Source organism: Haliotis asinina, chromosome 14 (assembly GCF_037392515.1).
Source record: "Haliotis asinina isolate JCU_RB_2024 chromosome 14, JCU_Hal_asi_v2, whole genome shotgun sequence".
Classification (NCBI taxonomy): domain Eukaryota; kingdom Metazoa; phylum Mollusca; class Gastropoda; order Lepetellida; family Haliotidae; genus Haliotis; species Haliotis asinina.
The window spans coordinates 54,579,864-54,607,116 of record NC_090293.1 but is presented as its reverse complement, the minus strand read 5'-3'; the positions used below and the strand labels follow the sequence as shown (position 1 = coordinate 54,607,116).

Here is a 27,253-nt window from a genome sequence, read left to right as displayed (position 1 = left end):
CCACCTTCATCGGCCCTGTGTTGTAGAGCATCTGCTTATGGATGAGAGAATTGCAGTTCCAATCCCGCTTCGCCAACAGTTTGCATTGTCAGTTTAACCACTCATTTATCATTTGAATGTTGATGTTCATATATAGTTAGGAAAAGAAAGCCCTGGGAAGCGGTCTTACTAACGAAAAGTAAAACCTGGGAAGCGGTCTTACTAACGAAAAGTAAAGCCTGTCCCTCCAAAACAAAAGCCTCAAATGAGGTTAATCTGGGAAAACAAGAGATGACCTAATATATCGTGAGCAACACACTTTAGGTTTATATAAGCGGCATAACACTCACTCACTGTGTGTGTATGAATAATTCTGTTGCTAATATATCCCACCTTATTGTTACAGCACACTAAACAATGATCATGTCTGGATCAGATAATCTCTCTTGGAGGTAAACAAACTCACTAAAACAAACACATTTGAAAAAATAGTATTGTTTTATTTCAGTGAGTAAACATGTATCAAAATAATACTTTTCATAACCTGACATAAGAAACATTTGGAGTCCATGGCGACCCAACCAACTCCATCTGAGGTTGGGGCCAGAGCTGGGACGAGACCCTTAATATGCCAATTTTGTTGTTGTTGCAATTTATCTATCTGGAAAGGAAAGAGTCAAGAGAGGGTTTGGGAATGTCAACTGTTTTGAAGACAATGCTCTTCAACTCTGGTTATCTTCCCTTTTTAACATGAACACAACCCTATATATCTCCCTTTTTGGACATGCGCAGCCTCAACCCTGGTTATCTCCCATGGGAACATGACCACAACCCTCATTATCTCCCCTTTTGAACATAAGCAGCCTCAGCCCTGGTTATCTCCCATGGGAACATGACCACAACCCTCATTATCTCCCCTTTTGAACATGAGCAGCATACCAACCATGGTTACCTCCCCTTTTGAACTCTGAAAATAGGTCAAATTTATAAGTTTGATGTATTTTGTCTCAGTCATTTGTTCAGTAAAAACCCAATCAAAAAAGGTAGCAGAAATTCTGCCAAATTCATGCTAAAACTACATATACTGGTTTTACTACATGTACAGTGATGCACCATTCACACATTTTAAACCTGACTTCTAAACCTGTATATCAAAGACTTGTCTGGTGTCTCATTTTGGTACCATTACATACAAGACGTGAATACTGACTAACACATTTGACTTGTGGAAAGAAGAAAGCTAGAAACTAGTGTAAAAAACTACCCTCAGACTCAGTAGACCAATGTTTAATACTGGCAATAATCACAAAACAAGAAGTTTGTTCTAGTCATAGTTTTCTTCCATGGTTGCATTGCATTTCGTGAAAGTACAGACAACTTTTATGGACACTTAATTTAGAAAGTATCCAAAGCAAATCTTATTTCTTGTTTTAATAGATGATACTACTTTGTCTTCTTCAGCTTTGAATAATGATGGTTAAAATATTTCACACAATAAAAACAATTCACATGGCCTCATTGCTACAAAACAAACAACAATGTCAGCACAGCATTCTTCCAAATGCTCCATAAAACATCAAAATGTTGATTTGGCACAAAATGTAGTAGTCTAATGACAATGACTGAAATAAGCAAGTTTTGAATTCTGAACCGGCTAGTGATTCACCCAGACCTCAATTCAGTTCTATCAGTTTTGATTTGATTCTCTCGATACAGGTAAAAATATCAGACTTCCTTCACCAACAATGGTCACTGCATAAATTAGCCCTGTGTCAACCAATCAGTTCCGTATTGTTTCAGTGCTCGATACTGCTCGTGTTGGAGTCAATTTAATTAAATAGGTATTCAAATATCAAACTGAAATTGTAATAATCATAAGAAAGTGGATATGTTAAAAATCAACTCTAAGATTCGATTTTCCATGAATTGCGGCAACCAGCAAGTGATCATTTCAATGGACACATAGTTCAGCATGCATCAGTTTACACACTAACCTTGCAAATACATTACTTTGCTCATTCCAAGAAAATTTGTAGCAATTTAAAGTCATTTATGTGAGACAAGTATAGGTTCTCAAGAGCAAACAAAAAAAACATTACATGTAGAAGTTACCTCCCTTGTGATATGGGATGATGTTTTGTAGTGGGATAAAAAATCCTAAGGCTCACTAAAGGCAATGTTATTCCTGAAACACTATATATACCATTTCAAGACACCCTTGTCTGTAACCTCCATCCATCAAATTTGTCAAAGACACACACATGTGAACCAATTGATCAACATGACTATCACAAGTCACAGAATTGCACTTTCATAACATACTGTAGTTACAATATCAAACAGTTTTACATAAAGATATATAAAATACAGATTGTCACACACATATACATACACACTGATTACTGTGACATCAACAATGACATCACCATCTACTGTGACATCGACAATGACATCACCATCTACTGTGACATTGACAATGACATCACCATCTACTGTGACATGAACAATGAATGGTATCACCATCTATCGTGACATCAAGTGGGATAAAGTGATGATACCACATATTGTGAAATAATGACATCTGTATTAAGTCGATACAACATCATTGTTACGTTATGACATCTTTATTAAGTCAGAATATCAATATTAAGTCAGCATGACATCAGTATTAAGTCAGAATATCAGCATGAAGTCAGCATGATGTCAGTATTAAGTCAATAAATTAGTATTATGTCAACATATCAATATTAAGTCAACATGAAGTCAGTCAGCAATTTCACAGAGCATGTAAAACCATGTGTATAATAAGCTTCTTTAATTAGCTCAGTTTTCATTAATTTTGTAATTCTCTCAACACCCACACAACGAAACGAAAACCATACAGAGTATGTATGTAAGTATCATTGTTCAGATAACATCCATCCTCGATATCTCCAGGGTATATGTTCCGATAAGTCTCCACTAAAACAACATATGCAAGAACTCCTTCTACCTCTTCCAGATAACCTCTGCATTGTTTCTGTTGCCAAGTATAATCGGTTAGATAATAAAAAAAACGAAAGTGAGTTGTGATTGGTTCGTTCAACTTCCCAGCGTAGACACCTGATTGGATCAAAAGACAGTCAAGGGAGGTAATAAATTTATCTGGCAGAGCAGTAGATGCATCCTGGGTATAGTGGAGACTTATCGGAACGTATACCCTAGAGATATCGTGGATGGATAACATCAGACAACAGCCATTCATCCATTAATACAGGTGAGAAATCTGTGACAAACATGAAGAACAAATGCAAAGGCCCTGTCTGGCATGAAAATGTTGTGTCTCAGCTCTTCCATAAACCTCCCTCCACATGAAGTCAGTCTCCCAGGCTAAGTGTGTTGTTATGACTTCCTCCCCCTCCAGACCCTCCAGGCTTTACTTCAACTGTAATAAACATCAGCTGGTGAAATCTCAACAACATGGCACAGCGGGACTGACTTCACAGCACATACAACTTTATGGATAATTTCTTCTGAACTGCATTGAGCAATGTTTCAATGTAGATCCTTACATCATCATCATCAGTCAACTTTGAAATGCTGTTCCATGCAATACAGCAGATGTTTTCCATAAAGATGTATGCTTTGCTATTTCTTTCAGAATGCCAGTCAAATATTATGGAACATTCCACTAATATCAGGGTGGTGCACACCAGAAATTATCTTCACACATTTTCCTCACATGGGGAATCCAACCTGGACTGTCAAAAGCTGTCGCCATTGCCAAGGGACATAACTCTGCACGATGAGTTGTGTATCTACATTGACAGGGGTTACCCAAACTGTGCAAAAGACCAGGAACTGGCTGAATGCAGTCGTACACCAGACAACACCAGTCAGTATTCCTGGCACATGACAATCCATAACAACAGGATACAATGTCATGTGATCAGTAATCCACGTCACACATTCTTGTTCTGGTTTTAACTAGTTGTGGTCAGACTAATTAAAATAATCGAAGATTGGTAGCACTGACTAAACGTCCAAACAATTGATCGTGTCTTCTGATAATTGACCAAAACAATTTTGCAACACTTGTGTGCTTTAACAACATTTTTCCCAAGGTTAGTTTGTATATGCCATTAAATTTACATTTGGTAAGTACTACAAGCTTCAAAGTCATGACAGAATTTACCTTAAAGGCTGCAAGCAATTTATGTTGCTAACATACTACTCATCAGTTACAGATCTGCAACTTGCAAATGCATTTTGTACATTTTGCAAAACACACAAAGATGGATGTGTTTTTTCATGATTGGTATTCCTTATCAAACTTAACAAGAAAATTAAATAAATGATGCTAACTAATTATGTTCAGTGACTGATCAGTTGCAATGCACCAGTCATATGAGATTTCTCTTGACACAAGAACACAGGATTTTCCCAGACAAACTGTATTTTTTACTCCATAAAAATGGAGACAATTTCTATAAAGAGCCCCATGCTTGTCAATCTGTGTCTGTCTGAATCACTACCGACAATGGAGACAATTTCTATCAAGAGCCTCATCCTTGTCAAACTGTGTCTGTCTGAATCACTACCGACAATGGAGACAATTTCTATTAAGAGACCCATCCTTGTCAAACTGTGTCTGTCTGAATCACTACTGACAATGGAGACAATTTCTATTAAGAGCCTCATCCTTGTCAAACTGTCTGTCTGAATCAATATCGACAATGGAGACAATTTCTATTAAGAGACCCATGCTTGTCACACTGTGTCTGTCTGAATCCATACCGACAATGGAGACAATTTCTATTAAGAGCCTCATGCTTGTCAAACTGTGTCTGTCTGAATCACTACCCTGTCTGAATCAATACCGACAATGGAGACAATTTCTATTAAGAGCCTCATGCTTGTCAAACTGTGTCTGTCTGAATCACTACCAAGCATGTAGTCCATGAACGCAACTGTGTCTGTCTGAATCACTACCAAGCATGTAGTCCATGAACGCAACTGTGTCTGTCTGAATCACTACCAAGCATGTAGTCCATGAACGCAACTGTGTCTGTCTGAATCACTACCAAGCATGCAGTCCATGAACGCAACTGTGTCTGTCTGAATCACTACCAAGCATGTAGTCCATGAACGCAACTGTGTCTGTCTGAATCACTACCAAGCATGTAGTCCATGAACGCAACTGTGTCTGTCTGAATCACTACCAAGCATGTAGTCCATGAACGCAACTGTGTCTGTCTGAATCACTACCAAGCATGTAGTCCATGAATGCAACTGTGTCTGTCTGAATCACTACCAAGCATGCAGTCCATGAATGCAACTGTGTCTGTCTGAATCACTACCAAGCATGCAGTCCATGAATGCAACTGTGTCTGTCTGAATCACTACCCTGTCTGAATCAATACCGACAATGGAGACAATTTCTATTAAGAGCCTCATGCTTGTCAAACTGTGTCTGTCTGAATCACTACCAAGCATGTAGTCCATGAACGCAACTGTGTCTGTCTGAATCACTACCAAGCATGTAGTCCATGAACGCAACTGTGTCTGTCTGAATCACTACCAAGCATGCAGTCCATGAATGCAACTGTGTCTGTCTGAATCACTACCAGGCATGCAGTCCATGAATGCAACTGTGTCTGTCTGAATCACTACCAAGCATGCAGTCCATGAACGCAACTGTGTCTGTCTGAATCACTACCAAGCATGTAGTCCATGAACGCAACTGTGTCTGTCTGAATCACTACCAAGCATGTAGTCCATGAACGCAACTGTGTCTGTCTGAATCACTACCAAGCATGCAGTCCATGAACGCAACTGTGTCTGTCTGAATCACTACCAGGCATGCAGTCCATGAATGCAACTGTGTCTGTCTGAATCACTACCAAGCATGCAGTCCATGAACGCAACTGTGTCTGTCTGAATCACTACCAAGCATGTAGTCCATGAACGCAACTGTGTCTGTCTGAATCACTACCAAGCATGTAGTCCATGAATGCAACTGTGTCTGTCTGAATCACTACCAAGCATGCAGTCCATGAATGCAACTGTGTCTGTCTGAATCACTACCAAGCATGCAGTCCATGAACGCAACTGTGTCTGTCTGAATCACTACCAAGCATGTAGTCCATGAACGCAACTGTGTCTGTCTGAATCACTACCAAGCATGTAGTCCATGAATGCAACTGTGTCTGTCTGAATCACTACCAAGCATGCAGTCCATGAATGCAACTGTGTCTGTCTGAATCACTACCAAGCATGCAGTCCATGAATGCAACTGTGTCTGTCTGAATCACTACCAAGCATGTAGTCCATGAATGCAACTGTGTCTGTCTGAATCACTACCAGGCATGCAGTCCATGAATGCAACTGTGTCTGTCTGAATCACTACCAGGCATGTAGTCCATGAACGCAACTGTGTCTGTCTGAATCACTACCAGGCATGCAGTCCATGAATGCAACTGTGTCTGTCTGAATCACTACCAAGCATGTAGTCCATGAACGCAACTGTGTCTGTCTGAATCACTACCAAGCATGTAGTCCATGAACGCAACTGTGTCTGTCTGAATCACTACCAAGCATGTAGTCCATGAATGCAACTGTGTCTGTCTGAATCACTACCAAGCATGTACGCAACTGTGTCTGTCTGAATCACTACCAAGCATGTAGTCCATGAACGCAACTGTGTCTGTCTGAATCACTACCAAGCATGCAGTCCATGAATGCAACTGTGTCTGTCCGAATCACTACCAAGCATGTAGTCCATGAACGCAACTGTGTCTGTCTGAATCACTACCAAGCATGTACGCAACTGTGTCTGTCTGAATCACTACCAAGCATGTAGTCCATGAACGCAACTGTGTCTGTCTGAATCACTACGAAGCATGCAGTCCATGAATGCAACTGTGTCTGTCTGAATCAATACCAAGCATGCAGTCCATGAATGCAACTGTGTCTGTCTGAATCACTACCAAGCATGCAGTCCATGAATGCAACTGTGTCTGTCTGAATCACTACCAAGCATGTACGCAACTGTGTCTGTCCGAATCACTACCAAGCATGTAGTCCATGAACGCAACTGTGTCTGTCCGAATCACTACCAAGCATGCAGTCCATGAACGCAACTGTGTCTGTCTGAATCACTACCAAGCATGTAGTCCATGAACGCAACTGTGTCTGTCTGAATCACTACCAAGCATGCAGTCCATGAACGCAACTGTGTCTGTCCGAATCACTACCAAGCATGTAGTCCATGAACGCAACTGTGTCTGTCCGAATCACTACCAAGCATGTAGTCCATGAACGCAACTGTGTCTGTCTGAATCACTACCAAGCATGTACGCAACTGTGTCTGTCTGAATCACTACCAAGCATGTAGTCCATGAACGCAACTGTGTCTGTCTGAATCACTACCAAGCATGCAGTCCATGAATGCAACTGTGTCTGTCTGAATCACTACCAAGCATGCAGTCCATGAATGCAACTGTGTCTGTCTGAATCACTACCAAGCATGCAGTCCATGAATGCAACTGTGTCTGTCTGAATCACTACCAAGCATGTACGCAACTGTGTCTGTCCGAATCACTACCAAGCATGTAGTCCATGAACGCAACTGTGTCTGTCTGAATCACTACCAAGCATGTAGTCCATGAATGCAACTGTGTCTGTCCGAATCACTACCAAGCATGTAGTCCATGAACGCAACTGTGTCTGTCTGAATCACTACCAGGCATGCAGTCCATGAATGCAACTGTGTCTGTCTGAATCACTACCAAGCATGTAGTCCATGAACGCAACTGTGTCTGTCCGAATCACTACCAAGCATGTAGTCCATGAACGCAACTGTGTCTGTCCGAATCACTACCAAGCATGTAGTCCATGAACAGAACTGTGTCTGTCTGAATCACTACCCTGTCTGAATCACTACCCTGTCCGAATCACTACCAAGCATGTAGTCCATGAACGCAACTGTGTCTGTCTGAATCACTACCAAGCATGTAGTCCATGAATGCAACTGTGTCTGTCCGAATCACTACCAAGCATGTAGTCCATGAACGCAACTGTGTCTGTCTGAATCACTACCAGGCATGCAGTCCATGAATGCAACTGTGTCTGTCTGAATCACTACCAAGCATGTAGTCCATGAACGCATCTGTGTCTGTCCGAATCACTACCAAGCATGTAGTCCATGAACAGAACTGTGTCTTACCAACAATGATGACAACGATGATGGCAACGATGACAACAGCAACAATGGCAATAATACAGTTCATCTTACAGTTCTGCCAACACATCTTCTTCTTCAGTCGAACTGATGTCTTCTTGAAATTGATGGAGCCCGATTCCAAATCCTCTGTCAACACAAAAACAGCAGTGATGGGTATTTCTTTCCAGCTTTTCATCCACAGCCCTTAATCTCACAGTTACTGACTAATGGAATATATCCTCATCCCACCTACCTCTGTCTACCTGTATTCACCTGACCTCATGGTATATATCACTTATAGCTGCCTGTATTCACCTGATGTCACTGTATCTATTCCTTATATCTTCCTGTATTCACGCGACCTCATGGTATCCATCACCAATACCACCTGTACTCACTTGACCTCATGGTATACATCACCTATATCTTCCTGTATTCACCTAACCTACCTGTAATCACCTGATGTCATGGTATACATCATCTATACCTACCTGTATTCACCTGTTCTCATGGTGTATAACACATATGTGCATGTATTTACCTGACCTAACGGTATGCATTACCCATATCTTCCTGTATTGATTGTGACCTCATAGTATACACCACCTATACCATCCTATATTCACCTAACCTCATGGTATACAACACCTATATTTGCCTGTATTCACTTGACCTCATGGTACAAATCATTCATACCAACCTACACTCACTTGACCTCATGGTAAACATCACCTATACCAACCTGTACTCACTTGACCTCATAGTACACATTACCTATACCATCCTGTACTCACTTGACCTCATGGTATACATCACCTATATCTGTCTGTATTCACCTGACCTCATTCTATACATCACCCATATATCCTGTACCCACCTGACCTTTCCTGGAGGTCATCTATCTTGTCTCCTCGGACAATCACCTTCTCTACATTCTGTCGGAGGAGTGAGGTCACCTCACTCACATCGTTCTGCAAGTGATCCAGATGGTCTGTCCGACCTCCATGACCCCGTGTTGTCCTGCATCACAGAAACAACAAAACAATCATAATATATGGTGGGAAAGACCTCCACACAAGTCACAAAGCACTCATCAGGAATGAGGTTCAAACTATATTCCAATGTGGGTATCAAACCCAGGCCTTCCATGGAATACCTGAAATCCCTTGAAGTTCCTTTCTATGAAGAAGCTGACCTAAAAATACACTCAGCCACCAGTAGCTTCCCTTTTACCGCCACATCGGTCACTTGACTAACCATGCTTGTCACTGTCTCCTTATAAAATCACCTGACACAAGAAATTTGGAATTCAGCTTGCCTGTGAGAGGCAGCTGGGAGGGCTTTCATCATGAGTCAGGATAAGTATAAAATATCAATTTTATTCACAAAATTACTAATTTTTCCTTTACCCTGACTTCTGCTTAATTGCTTACAGAATGAGATGGAAACAGCGGTGAGTCAGACCACGCTGGATTCTGCTGGCTGTCAAAATTATGTCCAATATTTCTCCCCTTAACGGGAACTTGTAACAGGGATAATTCAGTCCTGTTCAAGCAGGTTTAATTATAAATTCCAGGGGGGATCACATCCAGTTGAAATTGTCTTCTGAGGAAGGCCTCATTGACTGGAACATGATGATATCCAAAGTAACTAGCATCCTGCTAGTACCTGATGCAACTGAATGTCAAGATATTATAATCAAGACTACAGTGGAAGCTGTCAAAAACGGCATCTGTTCAATCCGGCAAGTTGTCAACACTGGCATAAAATCTCAGTCCCATCTATGGCTCGTACATTTATCATCAGCTCTACAATCCGGTACATTGTCTAAAAAGGATTACTTCTTCACTCCCAATAAGTGCCGGCTTAGACAGCTTCCACTGTAGTTGCAACCTTCTTCATGTACAAGTATCCTCATTATGAGTACACGGTGATAATCATTCATGCTAGTTTGTTCAAGACATATGCATGGACTTTCAACCATTATGCTCCGCAGAGCGTCTGGTTTCCACAAGTCATGTGATAAATGGGTGAGTAAACTCAGTGCCTTCAAGGAAACATTAGTTGCTGTGCAACGATGACAGGCCCAAACTGAAGAATGCCAGTGACGTCCCCTGTGGCTACGTCTTGTAGATAATGGCAAACACTGTGTTTGATTTAAAAAAAGCAGTCCTCCTTCATAGTTGATACAATTTCCATGTAAAGCTAGTGTAGAGGCCAAGGCTCTGACTTCATGTGGGTTGGAGGCTCGTGGATGTTCCAATCCTGATGCTTTGTTGGCTCTCAGAATAACAGCTCCAATCCACACTGAGATAGTGTTGCGGGATACTTCTTTAGGTGTCTCAGTAGATATAGGGATAAACAGGCACTTGAAATGGTGCCTTCTAGACTTGGTATGTGTGAGATATATCTTCAGTGCTCTGGCTGGACAATGATACGAGGGTTGGCTGAAAAGTTCTAAGCCTCACTGTGAAAAAAAGTTACAAAGTCCATGTTTGTAATTTATTTTTCTACATAGTCCCCTTCCAAGTTCACACACTTTTGCCAGCGATGCTGCAAGGCCTGAATCCCGGTTAGGAAGAAATCTTCTTCAGCTACCCTAAAAAATCAGTCACAGCGGAAATGACGTCATCATTACTTGCAAAATGGCGACCTGCGAGTTCCTTTTTCATTTTGGGAAACAGGTGGAAGTCAGAAGGAGCCAAATCAGGTGAATGAGGAGGATGGTCAATGAGTTCAAAGCCACAATCGTGGATTGTTGACATGGCCACCACCGATTTGTGAACAGGCGCATTGTCTTGGTGGAAGAGGACACCTTTAGCGATCATCCCTTGTCGTTTGGCTTTGATTGCTTCTCGCAACTGGTTCAGTAGATCAGCGTAGTATCTGTCGTTGATAGTTTGACCTTTTTCAAGATAATCAATGAGCAGAATACCCCTGGAATCCCAAAAGACTGATGCCATCACCTTTCCAGCTGAAGGAACAGACTTGGCTTTCTTCGGAGCTGGTGAATCAGGATGCTTCCACTGTTTTGACTGTAGTTTTGTTTCTGGTTGAAAGTGATGTATCCATGTCTCATCCATGGTTACAAATCGTGCCACAAAATCATCGGGATCTGCTTCAAAACGACGCAAATTGTCAAGGGATGTCTGGAACCTGACACGTTTCTGTTCTGCTGTCAAGAGCTTTGGCACCCATCTTGCAGAAACTTTTGTCATTCCTAATTCGTTGGTGATAATATGCTCAACCCACTCATGAGAGATGCCCACTACACTAGCAATATGTCGAGTAGTCAATCATCGATCATCCATCAACATATCGAGCACTCTTGTGATGTTTTCTGGAGTGGTTGCTGTTGAAGGCCTTCCTGAACGTGGGTCATCATCAAGGCTTTGTCTGCCACGCTTAAATTCTGCAGCCCACTTGTTTACTGTGGAAAATGAAGGAGCATCATCCCCTAGAGTAGAGACCATGTCAGCATGTATCTGTGTTGGGGACATCCCTTTCTTTTGCAAGTACTTGATGACTGCCCTGTATTCAGTTTTGTCCATTTCTGATGATTTCAGAGGGTAGGTTTACCAAAAGAGCTGTAGTTGAGATAAAACTATTAGTACGTTTGTAGTTCTTGTGTCTATGATTCACTAAATAATTGTCCTCATTGGTGGCAAACACCTGTCTCTGCCTGGTGGGGAAAAAACACTCAGGCTGAGAACTTTTCAGCCAACCCTCGTAGGTCTTGAGTATTATGAGGTCCTAGGGCAGAAGATAAAGCTGGTATGTGGAACTGTCTCTCCAGTTGACCAGACAGTTGATTCTTCGAAATAAAATCCCACTGTAGACCCAGATGAACTGTCTCTTGATGACTTGCATCAAAGCTCGTGTGGTTGAAGCTTAGAACATGAATTTCTCACATTCATGTCGCTGTAGCCAAGGCAAATAAAAACAGTGTCTTCTGAGTCAGCAGTTCAGTTGAAGTCAGGTTGAGCAGTTCGTATGCATCACTTTTGAGATGTTGGAATACAATGTTTAGATCCCAAGCTGGAGCTCTGAACCTGCATTGTCGAAGGAGCGTTGTAAGGCAAGTAGCTCAGGTACTTTAGTCAACTTGATCCCTGTTTTCATGGTGATGACAGAGCTGAGGACAGCTAAATACGCAGATAAAGTAAAACCTTTCAGGCCTCAGGAATGCCGTAGATGACATAGATAATCCGCTATCTGAGGATGTGTCTCCTCCATAGTTGTGAATCCTTTCTTTCTGGTGTATGTCTCAAATCGTTTCCACTTGTCATCATATAAAGTGTGAGTGGATTTCCACTAAAGTAACTACTTTTGCTGCCCTCGCTGAGTATCCTCTGTGTTGTAAACAGGTTGTTTGGTGTGGGGATGGATGAGAAGATTCTTCCAATCTGGTAGTTGTAGAGCTGGTTGTCCGAATTCTTCTATACGTGTTGGGAACCAATCTTTTATTAGCCAATAAGACGTGACCAAAATCAGTTGTAGCAGTTTCGTCTGATTGATTTTCTCGATGACCTTTGGTAGCAGTAAAGGAGGGGGAAACACAAACGCTTTTAATCATTCCCATGGAATGCTGAGAGCGTCTGATGCCCCGGCTAACGGATCTGGTACCAGAGATACAAAGGTTCTTGTGTGTTTGTGGAACCCTGTTGCAAATAATGTCTGGATAATTAGTTGAAATGCTTCCCGATGCAGCATCCACTCTGTTGGTGATGGACGAAGAGGACGAGATATGACGTCTGCCATGATGTTACAAGCTCCTGGTATGTGACATGCTTTTATATGGAGATTCAGACTGTCGACCATGTCGAAGAGTAGAAACATCAGGTGTAGTAGAGATGGCGATCTCTTTGACCCTTGTTTGTTTATGTAGAAGGTCACTGTTGAGTTGTCTGTGTCGATCATCAGTAGTTTGTCTCTCAGTGTTTTTGTCCAGTGATGGGTAGCATGAATCATTGCTTTCATCTCCAACTGGTTGATGTGAAGAGCACTTCCAGATCCCTGCTGCAACCTTGTTGTCTAGATGGGCACCCCATCCTTGAAGAGATGCATCTACGTAGAAATGATTGTTGAATGCCGGCTCTAACGTACAGGTTCCTGTGCAGACATTCGCTCGGCGAGTCCACCAAAGTAGAAATGGCTTCAACTTGTCTGCGAGCGGATTCTGATCTCTGTTGTTGACATGAAGATTCAAGACGTGTTGTAGCGGGCGCAGATGAAGTCTTCCTCTTCTGGTCATATAATGAGCTGACGTGAGAAGACCTGGGAGACACTGCCATTGTCGTAGTGTCAACGGAGAGAGTAATGCTAGATTTATCATGTCTGTGAATCTTGACCCACTAGTCCTCTGGGACAACAATCCAATTCGATGTGGTGATGAAACGAATCCCGATGACCTTGAGATCTTGTTGAGGTTCCCTTTCCGATTTCAGATGATCTACCAACCATTCCGATGGACATAAACTGCTGATCCTTCTTCTTCGTGACGAGTGCTGACAGGATCATTCTCTCTTCCTCGTTGGCAAGATTGCTGAACTCTGAGATAAGAGTCTTGTTGATGGCTCTAGATCAAGCTAGTTCGAAGAAGGTGCGTCTCGTAGTGGTGTCCAGCTGAGGAAGCCGCTTGTGGTCTATCTTGTAGGATAAGTTGTGGGCAGTACTGATTACCTTGTATGCTTCGTCTACATCTGGTGCTCTCATGGGAGACTAAGTCCGGACCATTCATGATCTACAACGTTACTTCAGAGTCTGAGAAGAGGGCTTCCTCCTGAGATGACGATCAGTAGTATCTGTCGTCATCCCTCCGTGAGTGTGACACTTTTGACGGATGCGGATGATCCTACTTATGTGAGTCCAGATCTGAAGGGGATGACGAGTGCTGATAGCGCCTTTGATGAGCTGGGGAGACTGATGAAGATCTTCTGCGTTTGGCGAGTAGAACTGTGAGTGCACTCACCAGAGCGAGCGTCCTTTCTCAGGCGAGCGTAGTCACTCACGCGAGTGCACTCACCCATGCGGGTGCACTCACTTGACATGGGTGGGTCTCTCTCCGTACTTTGACGGGAAGACAAAGATGATGGTGACGATTTTCTTGAGCAGGTGCGAGCATTCAACACCTCTTCATCCTCAGGAGTAAGTGCAGATTTAGTGGAGAGCTCACGTGGAGCAGTAGTCGATGTAGTTGAAGATTGTAGTCTTCTTTCTTCTTCAAAATGATGTTAACTGAACAAATATATAAAGTATATACTGGATCAGATAAATTCCTGCAAAATTTACAACAAATAGTACTACGGGCTTACATGCCAGACAAACTAAGTGTGGGTCAACCACTGACAGTTGTAATCTACACTGCAAACATGATTTCATCTACTCAGACCAAGTCTCAGTTGATGAAATACATGCTAAATAAAGACTCAATAATCCCAAATTTAAGAAATTATTATGCATATACAAAGCCAAACACTGCATACAACATATATTTAGCTAAAGGACCGAAATAACTGAAAGACTTATCGCCGTATCCTTATCCCAGGTGCCTCCCACCGCCCCCTTCGGGTGATGAGGAAAGAGTGACAAGCATGGTCAGTTATGTGACCAGTTTGGCATGAAAAGGGAGGCTACTGGTGGGTGAGTGTATCTTACGTCTGCTTCTTTTAGAAGTGAACTTCAAGGGACTTCAGGTATTCCACTACCTTCACCAGGGAGGAGGAGACAAACAATTAAGCATGAGTCAAGATAAGGAAAAATTATGTGCTATGTACTCCTTGACCTTGCTGTACTGACAAATAATTAATGATCTGAATGTGCTCAAGTATGTGCCATTGTACTCGTTGAACTGTGCTGAAATACTTAGAAGTAATTAAATAGATATCTTAAACTCCTAACTCTTTTCCCTTGGGTGTGATGCACTTTTAGGGGTGATCTATTTTCCCAACATGGAATACATAGCCACAAGCTTGACATGAGTATCCCCTACTGGCTCACAACGTAACCATAGTAACTGATACTTTTGCTTAAAAGCAAAAACATGACCATAACAATTCTGCTTAGCATGTTGAATGCAAATAATGGTGAGTATCGTCCTGTGATCCAAGTAGGGTGAGACAGATCCAACTTCATATGCAACATAAAATACAACTTTGCACATTCTGATACCTTTTGGCATGCACTTACAAAAACAACTTGTCACAAATGCCAATTCAACCTATAACATTGAGAAAAATAATGTGACGTAAAATAGCCTGTGAAATTGGAGTTCAAATGATTCACTAATTTTCCCCCATCACTGGGGGAAACCAGCATGAAACACATGCAATGAATAGGTTCGCGGAGCTAGAAACAGTACGGCTGCCTGGAGGATGACATTGTTAGCAGTAGTCTAATCTTGGTTGTATACATAAACAAGTAAATAATCTACTCATTACATGAAAAAAAACCCCAAAATATGTTGATTACGAGGGGATGTCAATAAGTTTTGAGCCTTGCATAGAAAAACACAAAATATTGGTATGAACCACATTTATTTTTCAACTTAGTCCCCTTGAGAGTCAAGACACTTGTTCCATCTTTTCTGCCAGGCGCTGATGCCATCTCTGTAGAAGGCACCATTTTCGTTCTCAAACCAAGCCTCAGTAGCAGCAATAAGCTCATTATCATCCTGAAATCTACGACCACGCAAGTGTTTCTTGAGATTTGGGAACAGATGGTAATCACTTGGTGCCAGGTCTGGAGAGTAGGGGGGATGCGGCAAGATTTCGTACCCGCATTCCTGAACAGCAGAGGCTGCAATGCGAGAGGTGTGTACTGAAGCATTGTCTTGATGTAGAAGAATACCACGTCTGATCTTGCCCCAGCGCTTCTCCTTGATTGACTGTCGCACTTGCCTCAGCAAGTTAGCGTAATAATCCCCATTCATTGTTCTTCCTTTTGGTAAGTAATCTATGTGGATGATGCCTTTGCTATCTCAGAAGACTGTCACCATTACCTTCTACACTGATCTGGAGGCTTTGAACTTTTTGGTCCTGGGAGAAGTGACATGTTCCATTCCATGGATTCTTGTTTGCTCTCAGGATCATAGTGGTGGATCCAGGTTTCATCACAGGTTACAAGCCTAAAGTGAAAATCTTCTTGATTCTTGTTGTACCTGGTTAGTATGGTGTTGCTTATGGTGACCCTTGTTTGCTTCATTTCATCTGTAAGCATTCTTGGCCTCCATCTTGCACACACCTTAGACATGACCAGATGTTCATGAAGAATTGTCTCGATGGATCCGTGTGAAATGCCTGTGGTCTCCTCTAACTCGTGGAGTGTGGATCGAAGATTTTCCAGCTCAAGTCTATGCACTCTGTCAATGTTTTCCTGACTAGTGCTTGATGTTGGGCAACCTGGACGGGGGTCATTTTCAAGACTCTCTCTACCATCCTTAAATTCATTGACCCATCGTTTGATGGTAGCAGATGAAGGGGAAGACTTCCCATAAACTGCTGAAAGCCTTTCTTCAATGTCCTTCGCCGAGTTTCCTTCACGACCTAAAAACTTAATTACTGCTCTATACTCAATTTTCACTGCTGTGAGGGGGGTCTCTTTCTGTCAATGTGAGCTGTTCAATAACTTCTGAGAGTAGGATACCACAACTTATATATCACATCAGCTACACCCCAAGGTTCAATGTCGTACCATAGGCTGTGACACCTGGGTATGAAAAATGCTCAAGGCTCAAAACTTATTGACATCCCCCCGTATGATAAGCAGAATCTGTCACTGAGAAATCTTAATGCCAAAAACAAAGAGCCAGCTAAGTGTGTTGGCACATGAAGCAGTGGCCAATGAAAAGGCTTCGTTACACTTGAGTGCACACTGACTGGATCTGACTGGGTTCGATATTGCAGCTGCTTCATTTTGAGGAAGGTAAACCCAAGCATAAAGTATTGCACTTTTGATTTGTGATTATATGCTTATGATTTTGTTTATTTGTTTTTTCTTAAACACCAATGCATTTTATATATCACTAAATGTGATAACTGTGTTTTAATTATGTTTGATATTTTGCTTGCATGTGACCTTTAATAATGGAACTCAATATGGGACACCTGCAAATGAAGTACCTGTCAAAAGGTGGGTGACACTGGATCTGTGACACAAAGGTGAGAAAAATCAAACTTAATAATACTCAGTTTGCTAAATGATGCTGAATGGTTGGTAGGACTGGGCCTGCAACACAGAGGCTGAGATAAAACAAATGTGTTCATACTCAATAACCTCCTGATGGCAAGGTCCTTATGGATTTATACAGTATGGTTCAAAATTATTGAGAATAGCTAAAGCATTTCATATTATTAAACGAGAACAAATCAGATAAAATTGAATGTATTGTGAAAATGAACTGACCTTTTCATGTTGTGTAGGTAACAATTTAATATTTTATCAAGTCTCCTTGAGCTTCACGGCACAGTCTAAGACGGGTAGGCATACTTCCTATCAGAGAGGTTAGTGTCTCGTGAGTTATGCTGTCCCAGTATCGGACCACTTCCCTCTTCATGTCTTCAATTTTTGTCAACCCCTTTTGATTCACACATTCCTTCATCATCCCCCAAATGTTCTCAATGGGATTTAAGTCAGGACTATATGCAGGAAATGGTAATGCAGTCACATTTTTCTCCTGAAACCACTGCTTGGCATGTTTTGCGGTGTGTTTAGGATCATTATCTTGCTGCAAAATCCAGTCATTTCCATAAAACACATATGCACTTGGAAGGAGAAAATTATCTAATATGTTAGTGTAGCGTTGACTTGTCAGATTTCCCTCAAACACACACAGCGGGGTCGTTCCTAATAAGGATATCCCTTCCCATACATGAAACTTTGGGCTGTATTTAGGTCGTCGATACAACGGTGCTGACGCAGACTTTGTCCATATTTTCACATTATTGGGATATACCCATATTGAGCTTTCATGTGTAAAAATCACATTTTCCCAGTCAAAGTTTTCATGTGCCAAACACAACTCAACACGCCTGTCTTTATGTTCTTGTTTCATGAGAGGAGAAGGAATTCCAGTCTTTTTCTCCCATCCAAGATCAATCAAATTTCTTCTAACTGTAGATTTTGATACAACTGTTGATCCCCTTTCTATCATTTCATACCTGATGTTGGAGATGCTTGCCCTTTGCATTTTAGACGCTAAAATTCCCAGCCGGACGCGATCTGAGAAGTCCAATTTTCTGGGTCTCCCTGCTCCTTTCTGGTGCCCCAAATCCTTTCCCTCTTTAAAATTCTTCCTAATCCTATACACAGTAGAAAGAGGAGTTCCTGTTCTCTCTGCCAATGTATTTACATCATCAATTCCTTGATTACAAAACTCAAAAATCAACCTTCTTTTATCTTCAGCAGACATTGTTGACAGTGCTGAGGAAAATGACGTCTGCTACAAATTCAGGGGAGGTAACTCTAATTGTACTATACTCAGTAGGCCAAGATGAGGTACCTCCCTTATACCATTACTTACTTTTAAGTATCAGTGAATCAGTTGAGGTGTTAGGATAGCTAAAAGTAAGAAGAAAAATTCTCAATAATTATGAACCAGACTATACATAATTCAGTTCATAGAATGTTAAATGATAGGAATCATATGGATACTCACACAGCTGATACCTCCTGATATGCAAGGTGGACACACATAATCCCAATTCACTGTGTGATCGTTGGGCATTCTTCCGTGATTATCAGATACATGTTCATAAAAACTTCTATACCGCCATCAAACTTTGAACTTCAGTTGATGCACATGTACAGACAATGAGTTTATAAGGCGAAAGGCGAAAGGCGAATATTATATAGTTTATATAAATTATATTATATACTTATAAGTTGCTATAATGATATTATTTGTTTTTCCTTCATTGACTGTAAAATTGATGAGACTTGAATATTAATGTTCCATGTATACGTGAGCTTGGTGAAAGACAGCACCTGACCCCTTTGTTCTTCAGTTTTGAAAAAAATAATTAATGGAACTCAGTGGAAGACGAAATGTGAGGGTTATCAATATCATGACGTATTTTGTTCAAGTTTGATTCTTAGAATTGTATGCCCCAAATATTATGACTCGTATCAAATGAAGAGTGACATCAATGTGTGCAGTTGTCACTGTCAGACGAAAAGGTGACAAGTATTACGCTGAGAATGTAACACTATAACAGACATGCGCTTGTATCCAGGGAACAATCCAAGATGGACCACACTTATATTCCCCAAATCATCAATCCTTGATTTCGTTACTTACATGTTGCGATGGTTCGATCTAATGAGTATTCAATGTCCAGAGAGCAATTCTTCTCACAACGTAGACAGTGTCGACACTCATCTGCTCACACCTACTATCAGTTCCTCCTCTCCGATCAGATGACGGATGTACACAAACACACGTGATACAATTATAGTATTACCCTACGACTGTTTCCGAACACAATATCAAACAGAAAGACTCTTTCGCAAAACGAATACAGATACCTAGACTGAGAATATCATGAATCTTCAAGATACAGATCTTTGATGTTAAATGTTTAAATGTTTAAATGCTGTTTATGAGTTGAGTTGAAACTCAGCTGACTAGAATGGTCCTTAGTAATTCATGCTTGGCTGATGGGTGGTCTGATTCGCCATTGATACATGTCATCTTGACTAATATTTGTCTCAGAATATAAATAATTCTGATAGAAACAAACAATTCCTTTCAAATAAAAAAGGAGAACAAGTGACAAGGGAGATTCAGAATCTGAACCTGTAGAAAGCCAGACTTGGAAATGGTCGGACTAAACTGAAAATAATACAGCTGAGGGATCTGGGTGAAATTGCCCCGGAGCTGTGTGTCAGTGTGATTATACAAACTTTTTATTCACTTCTTGTATTTCTTTACAAAAACATTAATAACGTGCACAATAACTGGCATTAAAGTGTTTACATTTACCAGAAACATTACTTCCAAAAAACTTTAATATGAAAAAATGTAGCATCAAAGTTGACCAAAACTATGTATTGATGGCACATAAGTAATCATGTTAGATAAATTGGGTCATATGAACTACCCCCTAGACCAAATTGTCCGACCCTGTCACGGTGATGCAATTTGACCAAATTTGCTGGGGCAGTTCTGTTGATAGCCAGCCAGACTACTGTTGCGTATCTCAGTCCTAACACAGGGAGTCGTGATACGGGTCCTTGATTCTACATTTCTGATCTGCTAAGAGTGAGAGGCTGTAGACTTCATGATGAATATATCCCAGTGAAGACTGCTCTCCGGAATTGGCAGTGTCTGAATTAGCCACTGTCCCGATAGTTCGTTGCTAGCAAAAACCAGTCGGGCCAGTAAATCTTTACAGTCACTGGTCATACTGGCTAGGGGGTCAGTCTGTAAATATATCACACTCTCCTCTAAAGTAACAATACAATGTTGAATCATGCAGGATTGTGGTTAATCAGTGCCACAGTTGCCAAAGATTATAGCCTGATAAAAATGTTCAGGATACTTGCAGCTAAATGATGACTTATTTGAGCATAAACAAAATATTTCAGACATGTGTTTTCTTGTTTGTTTTTCAATGCATTGTGCCTTTTTGTACTATTGTGATTTTACATCCAATGGTGTATTGTTCTGTGGGCTAATAGCATTCATGCTTTTTCAAAATTTGAAAACTATTTCGCACACTGGGGATTGGTAACTGACGAAGAAAAGACATTCTACTCTCTTTTGAATTAATGATCAACTTCAATTTCAACTAAAAATATCTTAGTTTTAAGTTCGCGGTGTTATATTAACGAAGTCAACTTGACTGGCGCTTAGTCAACTCTCAAAGAATCCATCAAGCTATTATATATAGATTTCTTGAAATGTATTTGATGTGAAACTTTGAAGAAAACGAAACGCAATTCATTGCTATTTTTGATATTCGTTTCATACACTTTAATTTATTTATCAAATCCACAACAATTAAAAAATGATATGGATGATTTCAAATTCATTTTCATCTCCGGTCAACAAATCAGTGTCCAAAGTCAGTAAATATTCCTTCCCGGAGTGAAAGCAACCGTCAGTAGGAGTGTCCTTAATTATGCATTTAACGGGAAAGACAATATGATTTAAGTGATAGTGGAGGCTTGTGGGTGTTAAATTCAGGACAAGGAGACAAACACATTCAAACAGAGTACTTTCATTTGTTGATATATAGTCCTTTGGAAAATAGTAGATGAATCACGCGTGCAATGTGCCGAAAACTGAAGTGACATGTCGCATTTATCAAGAATGCATTGCATTTCATGGTATCTGTCTTATTTACCTTGCAGTCAGTATTTAGGATGTATAGTTTCACGTTTTTTACGTGATTTGGTCGAGACTGCTAAATAATTCATACGATAAGGAATGTTTGCGGCAACCGTGTGCTATTTCGAGCATGTGCTGAGTGATCTCCTCTTGGCGCCACCGGTCATCGTCGTCACACGCTGTTGAGGAATTTGGTGGCGAAGAAAAAGAGATTGTAGATTTATCCTAATCTTGTATAGCATCGTATTCCAAACATGGATGTTGGGAAGCTGGTGGAGGTGCTTAGAGCAACCCTCGATCCAGAGCAGCGAGAGAATGCCGAGCAACAGTTGACGGAGGTGAGAGGCCCGACCACGTTTTCCGTCATGGCAGATTTCCATGTCGCTCTTTTTCGTCGTGATAAATTGTTTTTGTCATATTGGTACAAAGGTGATCATGATTGATTTTAGGTGTTACGATTCGCTGTTGAGGAACTTCGATTAAATAGAAACGATCGTATTGTCCCCGAAAGACTGTCTCTCTTCCTCTCGTGGAACCATCATTAACCCATGCGTTTATCCCATGCATGACGCATGCCATGTTCTGGTCGCACGTGTGCTCCAGGCAAAATACCAGTTAAATGTACTTTTTCCCTGATCGTAGATGGAAATATTGTTTGTAGTCGTCATTGATATGTGGAACCTGTTATGTATTTACTATTGTTTAAACATGACCTCTCAGTGTCACTTGACACATTTCTAGGCCTTTGGAGTATGATTTGAATTATTAAGAGTTATCACTATCAGACAGACTATCTGTTTTTATCCTAAAATGTTTTTCATGCAGATAGGTAACTACTTCCTGGCTTCTACAGGTGATGGGTCCAATGTGAAATATACATCTTGTGATTGTTAGAATCTGATGCGATTGAATGTCTGTCATGTTGACAGATGTCAGTTATGTGCTACACTTATCAAATCATCAAATAATGTCTTAAAGGGGCACTGATGCGGAGTGAATAATGTTTCTCATCATCGGCCTAATTAAGAAACCAAGCAGTAAGTTGGTCAACACCAGCTCCTTCTCGTGACGGACACAGAGACTGGGCTTCTCTCCACATTAGCACAATTTCTTCACTCTAAAAAGTGAGGAGGCCGGATGTCCGTCACATGCCGTTATTTAAAAATATCCATGTTATTCCTTATCTGATTGTAACAAAATATCCCAGCAGTGTAGTTTTTTTTCTGATGCCTGAGTAGTATAGTGACTGATCCCATTTTTTTACATCGATATTTAATGTCATGTGAAAATATGATGTCTACATGCACGTAGCAAGCCAATTGTTTCATATAAGTCTGAAAGACTGCACAGCTATTTAGATAGTTTTGAGGGTTGGCCCAACTGTCATAGCGAATATCATACATAAATTTGGGTAGCTACGACCCTGGTTTATTATCTATGATAATAAAAACACACACTTGATTTATCTGAATTTGTAAACTATTAACAATGACTTTGCCATTTGTAGAGAAATATGAAAATTTTCTTACGTAGAAAAGTGATTATACCTATTTACCCAAGTACACAGCAAATGCCTATGTGCATTTCTTATGTAACAACGAAGTTCTGTTGGTATCCTCAAAACAGTTTCGGCCCATAAGTGTTTTCAGGCTGCATGCAACATAGAGATTACATCTTCCTTGCTGGAACTCGTGTTTGATGGTGTAAACCTACACGTGTTATTTGTCATCATTCACTTGATGGTCAGTTAATGAAGTTTTAATGGGTATAATTAGTGGTAGCACCACTAAAATTACTCAACGAAAGTTTGGCATTTCTCCTGTCTGGAGTAAATACTGACCATTATAAATTAAGGTCTCTAATGGCAAATGTATTGCATGTTATGTAATACGTGCATGTTAGTGATGCAAGAGGGTTTATCAGCTGAGTTGCAAAAACAAACATCGATCAAAGGTGTGCTGTCCTGGGTGACCAGTGAGATTATGTCTACACCAATGTGAAAAATGTTCAAACGATGTGTCACTTTTTAGCATATTAGACTGTTGAAAGACACAAGACATAGAGCAGGATTATTTAGCAGCCGCAGATGAATGGAATATCATTCTTGCATGTGGATATTGATGGATACATTCCTGAATGAGGTAATAGCCTGAGACAGTTGCTATAACTTTCGTCTGTCTTAAATTAGTATTGGCATTTTGTTTTAGTTTATTTCTTGTAGCATTCAGCAGAATCTGTATAATAGAAAACGTGCACTTGGTCGTGAATAGGGGGCAATCTATACAATGTTTAGATATTAAAATCATGTTAGAAATTTACTGTAAGTATAAGTAGACAAAATAAAAAGTCGTACACTGACTTCGTTATTTTTCAGTCCTAATGTTTTTTTTTATACCATTGGCAATTGAGTAAATTTCAAGGTGTTTGATTTGTTTTCATAATAACGAAGTAAAATGACTTCATCTTTGTTGATCAGTCTAAACATAAAGCATGTAAACTATCAATTGCACATATGGGAGGTGCAGCAGAGATCACGAATTGCTCTGCATCAGTGTCCCTTTAAAATCATTTATCCACTGTGATGCTGTCTACCCATAGTTGAAGATGATCTGTGAAGCAAGTAGACCATTCCCGTGGTGACTAGGTGTTCTGTATGTAAACTGTACATTTTGTCAATGACACTAGATATGTGACTGACCATATGTCAGAGTCTCCCAGTAAGAAATAGACAGTTAAGAGAAGGGGAATTAGAGTTCTCTTCACTTGTGCACACAGTGATTTAAGATATCACAAGTTCTTTGGATGTTTTGAGTATTCATGTTATGATTCAATTGGTTAGTCATTGAATGACACCATGTTATCGGTTCATAGATTAAATTATATGTTCATGGTCACTAAAATTGACTTTTTACAAATATTTTTAAGTGGTTATATACTTGAAACTGGTATAAGTCATATGTGTAATTGAACATATCCAAACCATGTAGTGGTGTAATTAATTTTGCCAGGGCTGGGAAAGCCCCTCATGGTACTGTCATGAAGCTGTAATTGCATTGTATGTAATGTGTTGCCTTCTAATAGATATCATGGAAATAGATTGGTTTAAGCAACAGCATGACATATTGTTTCATTTTCTTGATGTTATACCTGAAGTATTTATGGACCAATTGTTGTATTTGTTACAATATATTCATAAAAAGGTCAGATTGACCTCATAGTGTATTTGTTGGGCCCTAGTGTTGAAACAATGTTGTACATTTGAATGAGGAAGTCATAATAATTTTGCCAAGCTAGTGCTTTAATCCCCATAGTGATATTTACAATACATGTCAGTAATCAGTATTACTATACTGAAGAACAACTGCCTTATATATGATGTCACATCATTTGTACTCCTTTAGCCAGCAGGTTTATTCTTTGATGTTTTATTTTTAGAGTTGTCAAATCTCATTTTTGGTTTTAATCATCAAAACATGATTTTGGGAGTTGTTGTTTCAAATTGCTGTCTAAATCTTAGCAGCATTATTATAATGGTTCTTCTTCCCTCTTGAAAACAAGTTCAAGTTTTTGTGTGTTTCCGTACACATATTATGTGGGTGAGACAATGGCTGTTGTTGATAGATTATGACTAATGAGAACAATTGGATGTGAATGCAGTGTGCAACTTACGATCAGTTTGTATGACCCAGTCACTGCCCCAGACACTTGATTGTACACAAGAATCTGCTGTTTCACTTTATATTCGGTACATCTTACTGTTACTGTATGGACTTCTATTAACACATTTTGATCAAACTCTGGCATTGGGATAGTTAAAATTATTAGGGGTGCACCGATCAATCAAATAATTGGTTAATTGATTGTTTGACGATCAAACTTCAATAATTGATTGAAAGAATTTCCAGTTAATACTACGGTATACTACCTTCAAGAATAACATAAATGATTGGTGTACATGCAAGATTTGTAAATACCTCCAGGTAGGCTCTTGATCGCAGTTGTAATACATGATGTGAAGTCTGTTTATAATGTCTGTTTTGTAATATCTGTTAGTAAAACTTTCTAGATATGTGTTGCAGACCTTAAAGTGGCGCCTTTTGCTATGTACAGGATCTTTTGATTTATTATTTTCTCGGTTTCCATGGAAATGTTATGGACCTAGTCTGAAAAGTGAGAGGTGTGTTTCATTTCCAGAGCAGAACTCAAAAACTTTTTAATATCTCTTAGTAAAACTTTCTAGATATATGTGGCAGACCCCAAAGTGTTGCCTTTTGGTTTTTAAAGGTTTTTGTGATGTATTATTTTCTTGGTTTCCATGGTAACGTTTCGGACTTAGTCTCAAAATGGGGGAGTGGTCTTCGTTCCCAGAGCACAACTCGAAAATCATTTCATATCTTTCAACAGATCTTGGCAGATATATGAGACAGATCTTGAAGTTGTGACTTTGCTGGTTACAGATATATGGCATTTATAATTTTTATGAATTCCATAGAAACAATTCAAACTTAGTCTAAAAAAACAATGAGTAACTCTTAGATTATTTTTCCTTTCAACCATTTGGGGGCCGGGGGGATATGTCATCTTCTGATGACTCTTGTTATTTTATTGGTTTCCATGGAAACGTTTCGAACTTGCTCTCAAAAGTGAGAGGGTTGAGTGGTAGCCTAGTGGTTAAAGCGTTCACTCGTCACGCCAAAGACCCGGGTTCGATTCCCCACATGGGTGCAATGTGTGAAGCCCATTTTCTGGTGTCCCCCGCCATGATATCGCTGGAATATTGCTAAAAGCGGCTCAAAACTAAACTAACTCACTCAAAAGTAAGAGATGTGTTCCATTTCCCCAGCAGAACTCAAAAGCTTCTTAATATCTGTCAGTAAAACTTGGTAGATATGTGTGGCAGACCCCAAAGTGGTGCCTGTTGCTATTTACAGGTTTTTATGATGTACTGTTTTCTCTTTTCCATGAACATGTTGCTGACTTTGTTTCGGGAGCACAACTCGAAAACCATTTGATATCTTTCAAAAGATCTTGGCAGATATATGAGACAGATCTTGAAATGGTGACTTTTTCTGATTACAGATATATATGGCGTTTATATTTTTCATGAATTGTATGGAATAAATTCAGACTTGGTCTAAAAACACAATAAGTAACTGTCGGATGTTTTGTCCTTTCTTATATGTGGGGATCTGGATATGTGATCTTCTAATGACTCTTGTTACTTATCTCACTCTCAGCACAAACCTTATAAAAGAAAGACATGTAGTGATAATCCACATGTGAAAAAGCATAAACTTTCTTTGAGATTCTTCCTTGTGCGTGAAGGCAACTCAGGCGTTATGTGCCAGATGAGTTGACGGTCTGTTTTCACACCTGGCTGAACAACCTTACTGCCAGTAATCAGCCATCTTTAATCTGATCTGTTGTTTTCAGCATTGTTTTGTCTGATTTTGCAAGGAAACATGCTTTTCTGTATATCCTGTGATGCCTCCCACTCAACAACCAATGTGGGTTATTTCGCATGTAATGCAGGGGAATATAGTCAGTGCTTCGTCTGTCCATCTGTAATCATTTATTTTCTGGAGCAAAACTCAGAAACCGTTCAATATTTTTAGATTAAACGTGATAGAAATAATAATCTCAACTTATAGTTGTGCCTTTTGCTATTTACAGAGTTTTGGCATTTATATATTTTTGTTTTTCCATGGAACATTTCGGTATTATTCTTATGGTGGCGTGGG

General features: G+C 40.1%; 2 protein-coding genes across 2 annotated transcripts in view; one reads left to right on the top strand and one right to left on the bottom strand.

Annotated features, from left to right (window-relative positions):
• Positions 1-458: 458 nt before the first annotated feature.
• LOC137261184 (vesicle-associated membrane protein 4-like) lies at positions 459-19,616 on the bottom strand. The gene is made up of 4 exons (XM_067798889.1): positions 19,479-19,616; positions 9,060-9,202; positions 8,186-8,329; positions 459-3,403 (listed from the first exon to the last, which is right to left on the bottom strand). Coding segments are annotated over exons 1-4 (357 nt in total). The 5' UTR covers positions 19,481-19,616; the 3' UTR covers positions 459-3,335.
• A 2,031-nt stretch (positions 19,617-21,647) lies between these two features.
• Positions 21,648-27,253, top strand: part of LOC137260962 (importin-7-like) — a 41,766-nt gene continuing 36,160 nt past the window's right edge. Inside the window, exon 1 of the mRNA XM_067798540.1 lies at positions 21,648-21,850. Coding sequence (XP_067654641.1) covers positions 21,767-21,850 — 84 coding nt within the window. The 5' untranslated portion in view covers positions 21,648-21,766. The remainder of the gene's footprint in view (positions 21,851-27,253) is intronic.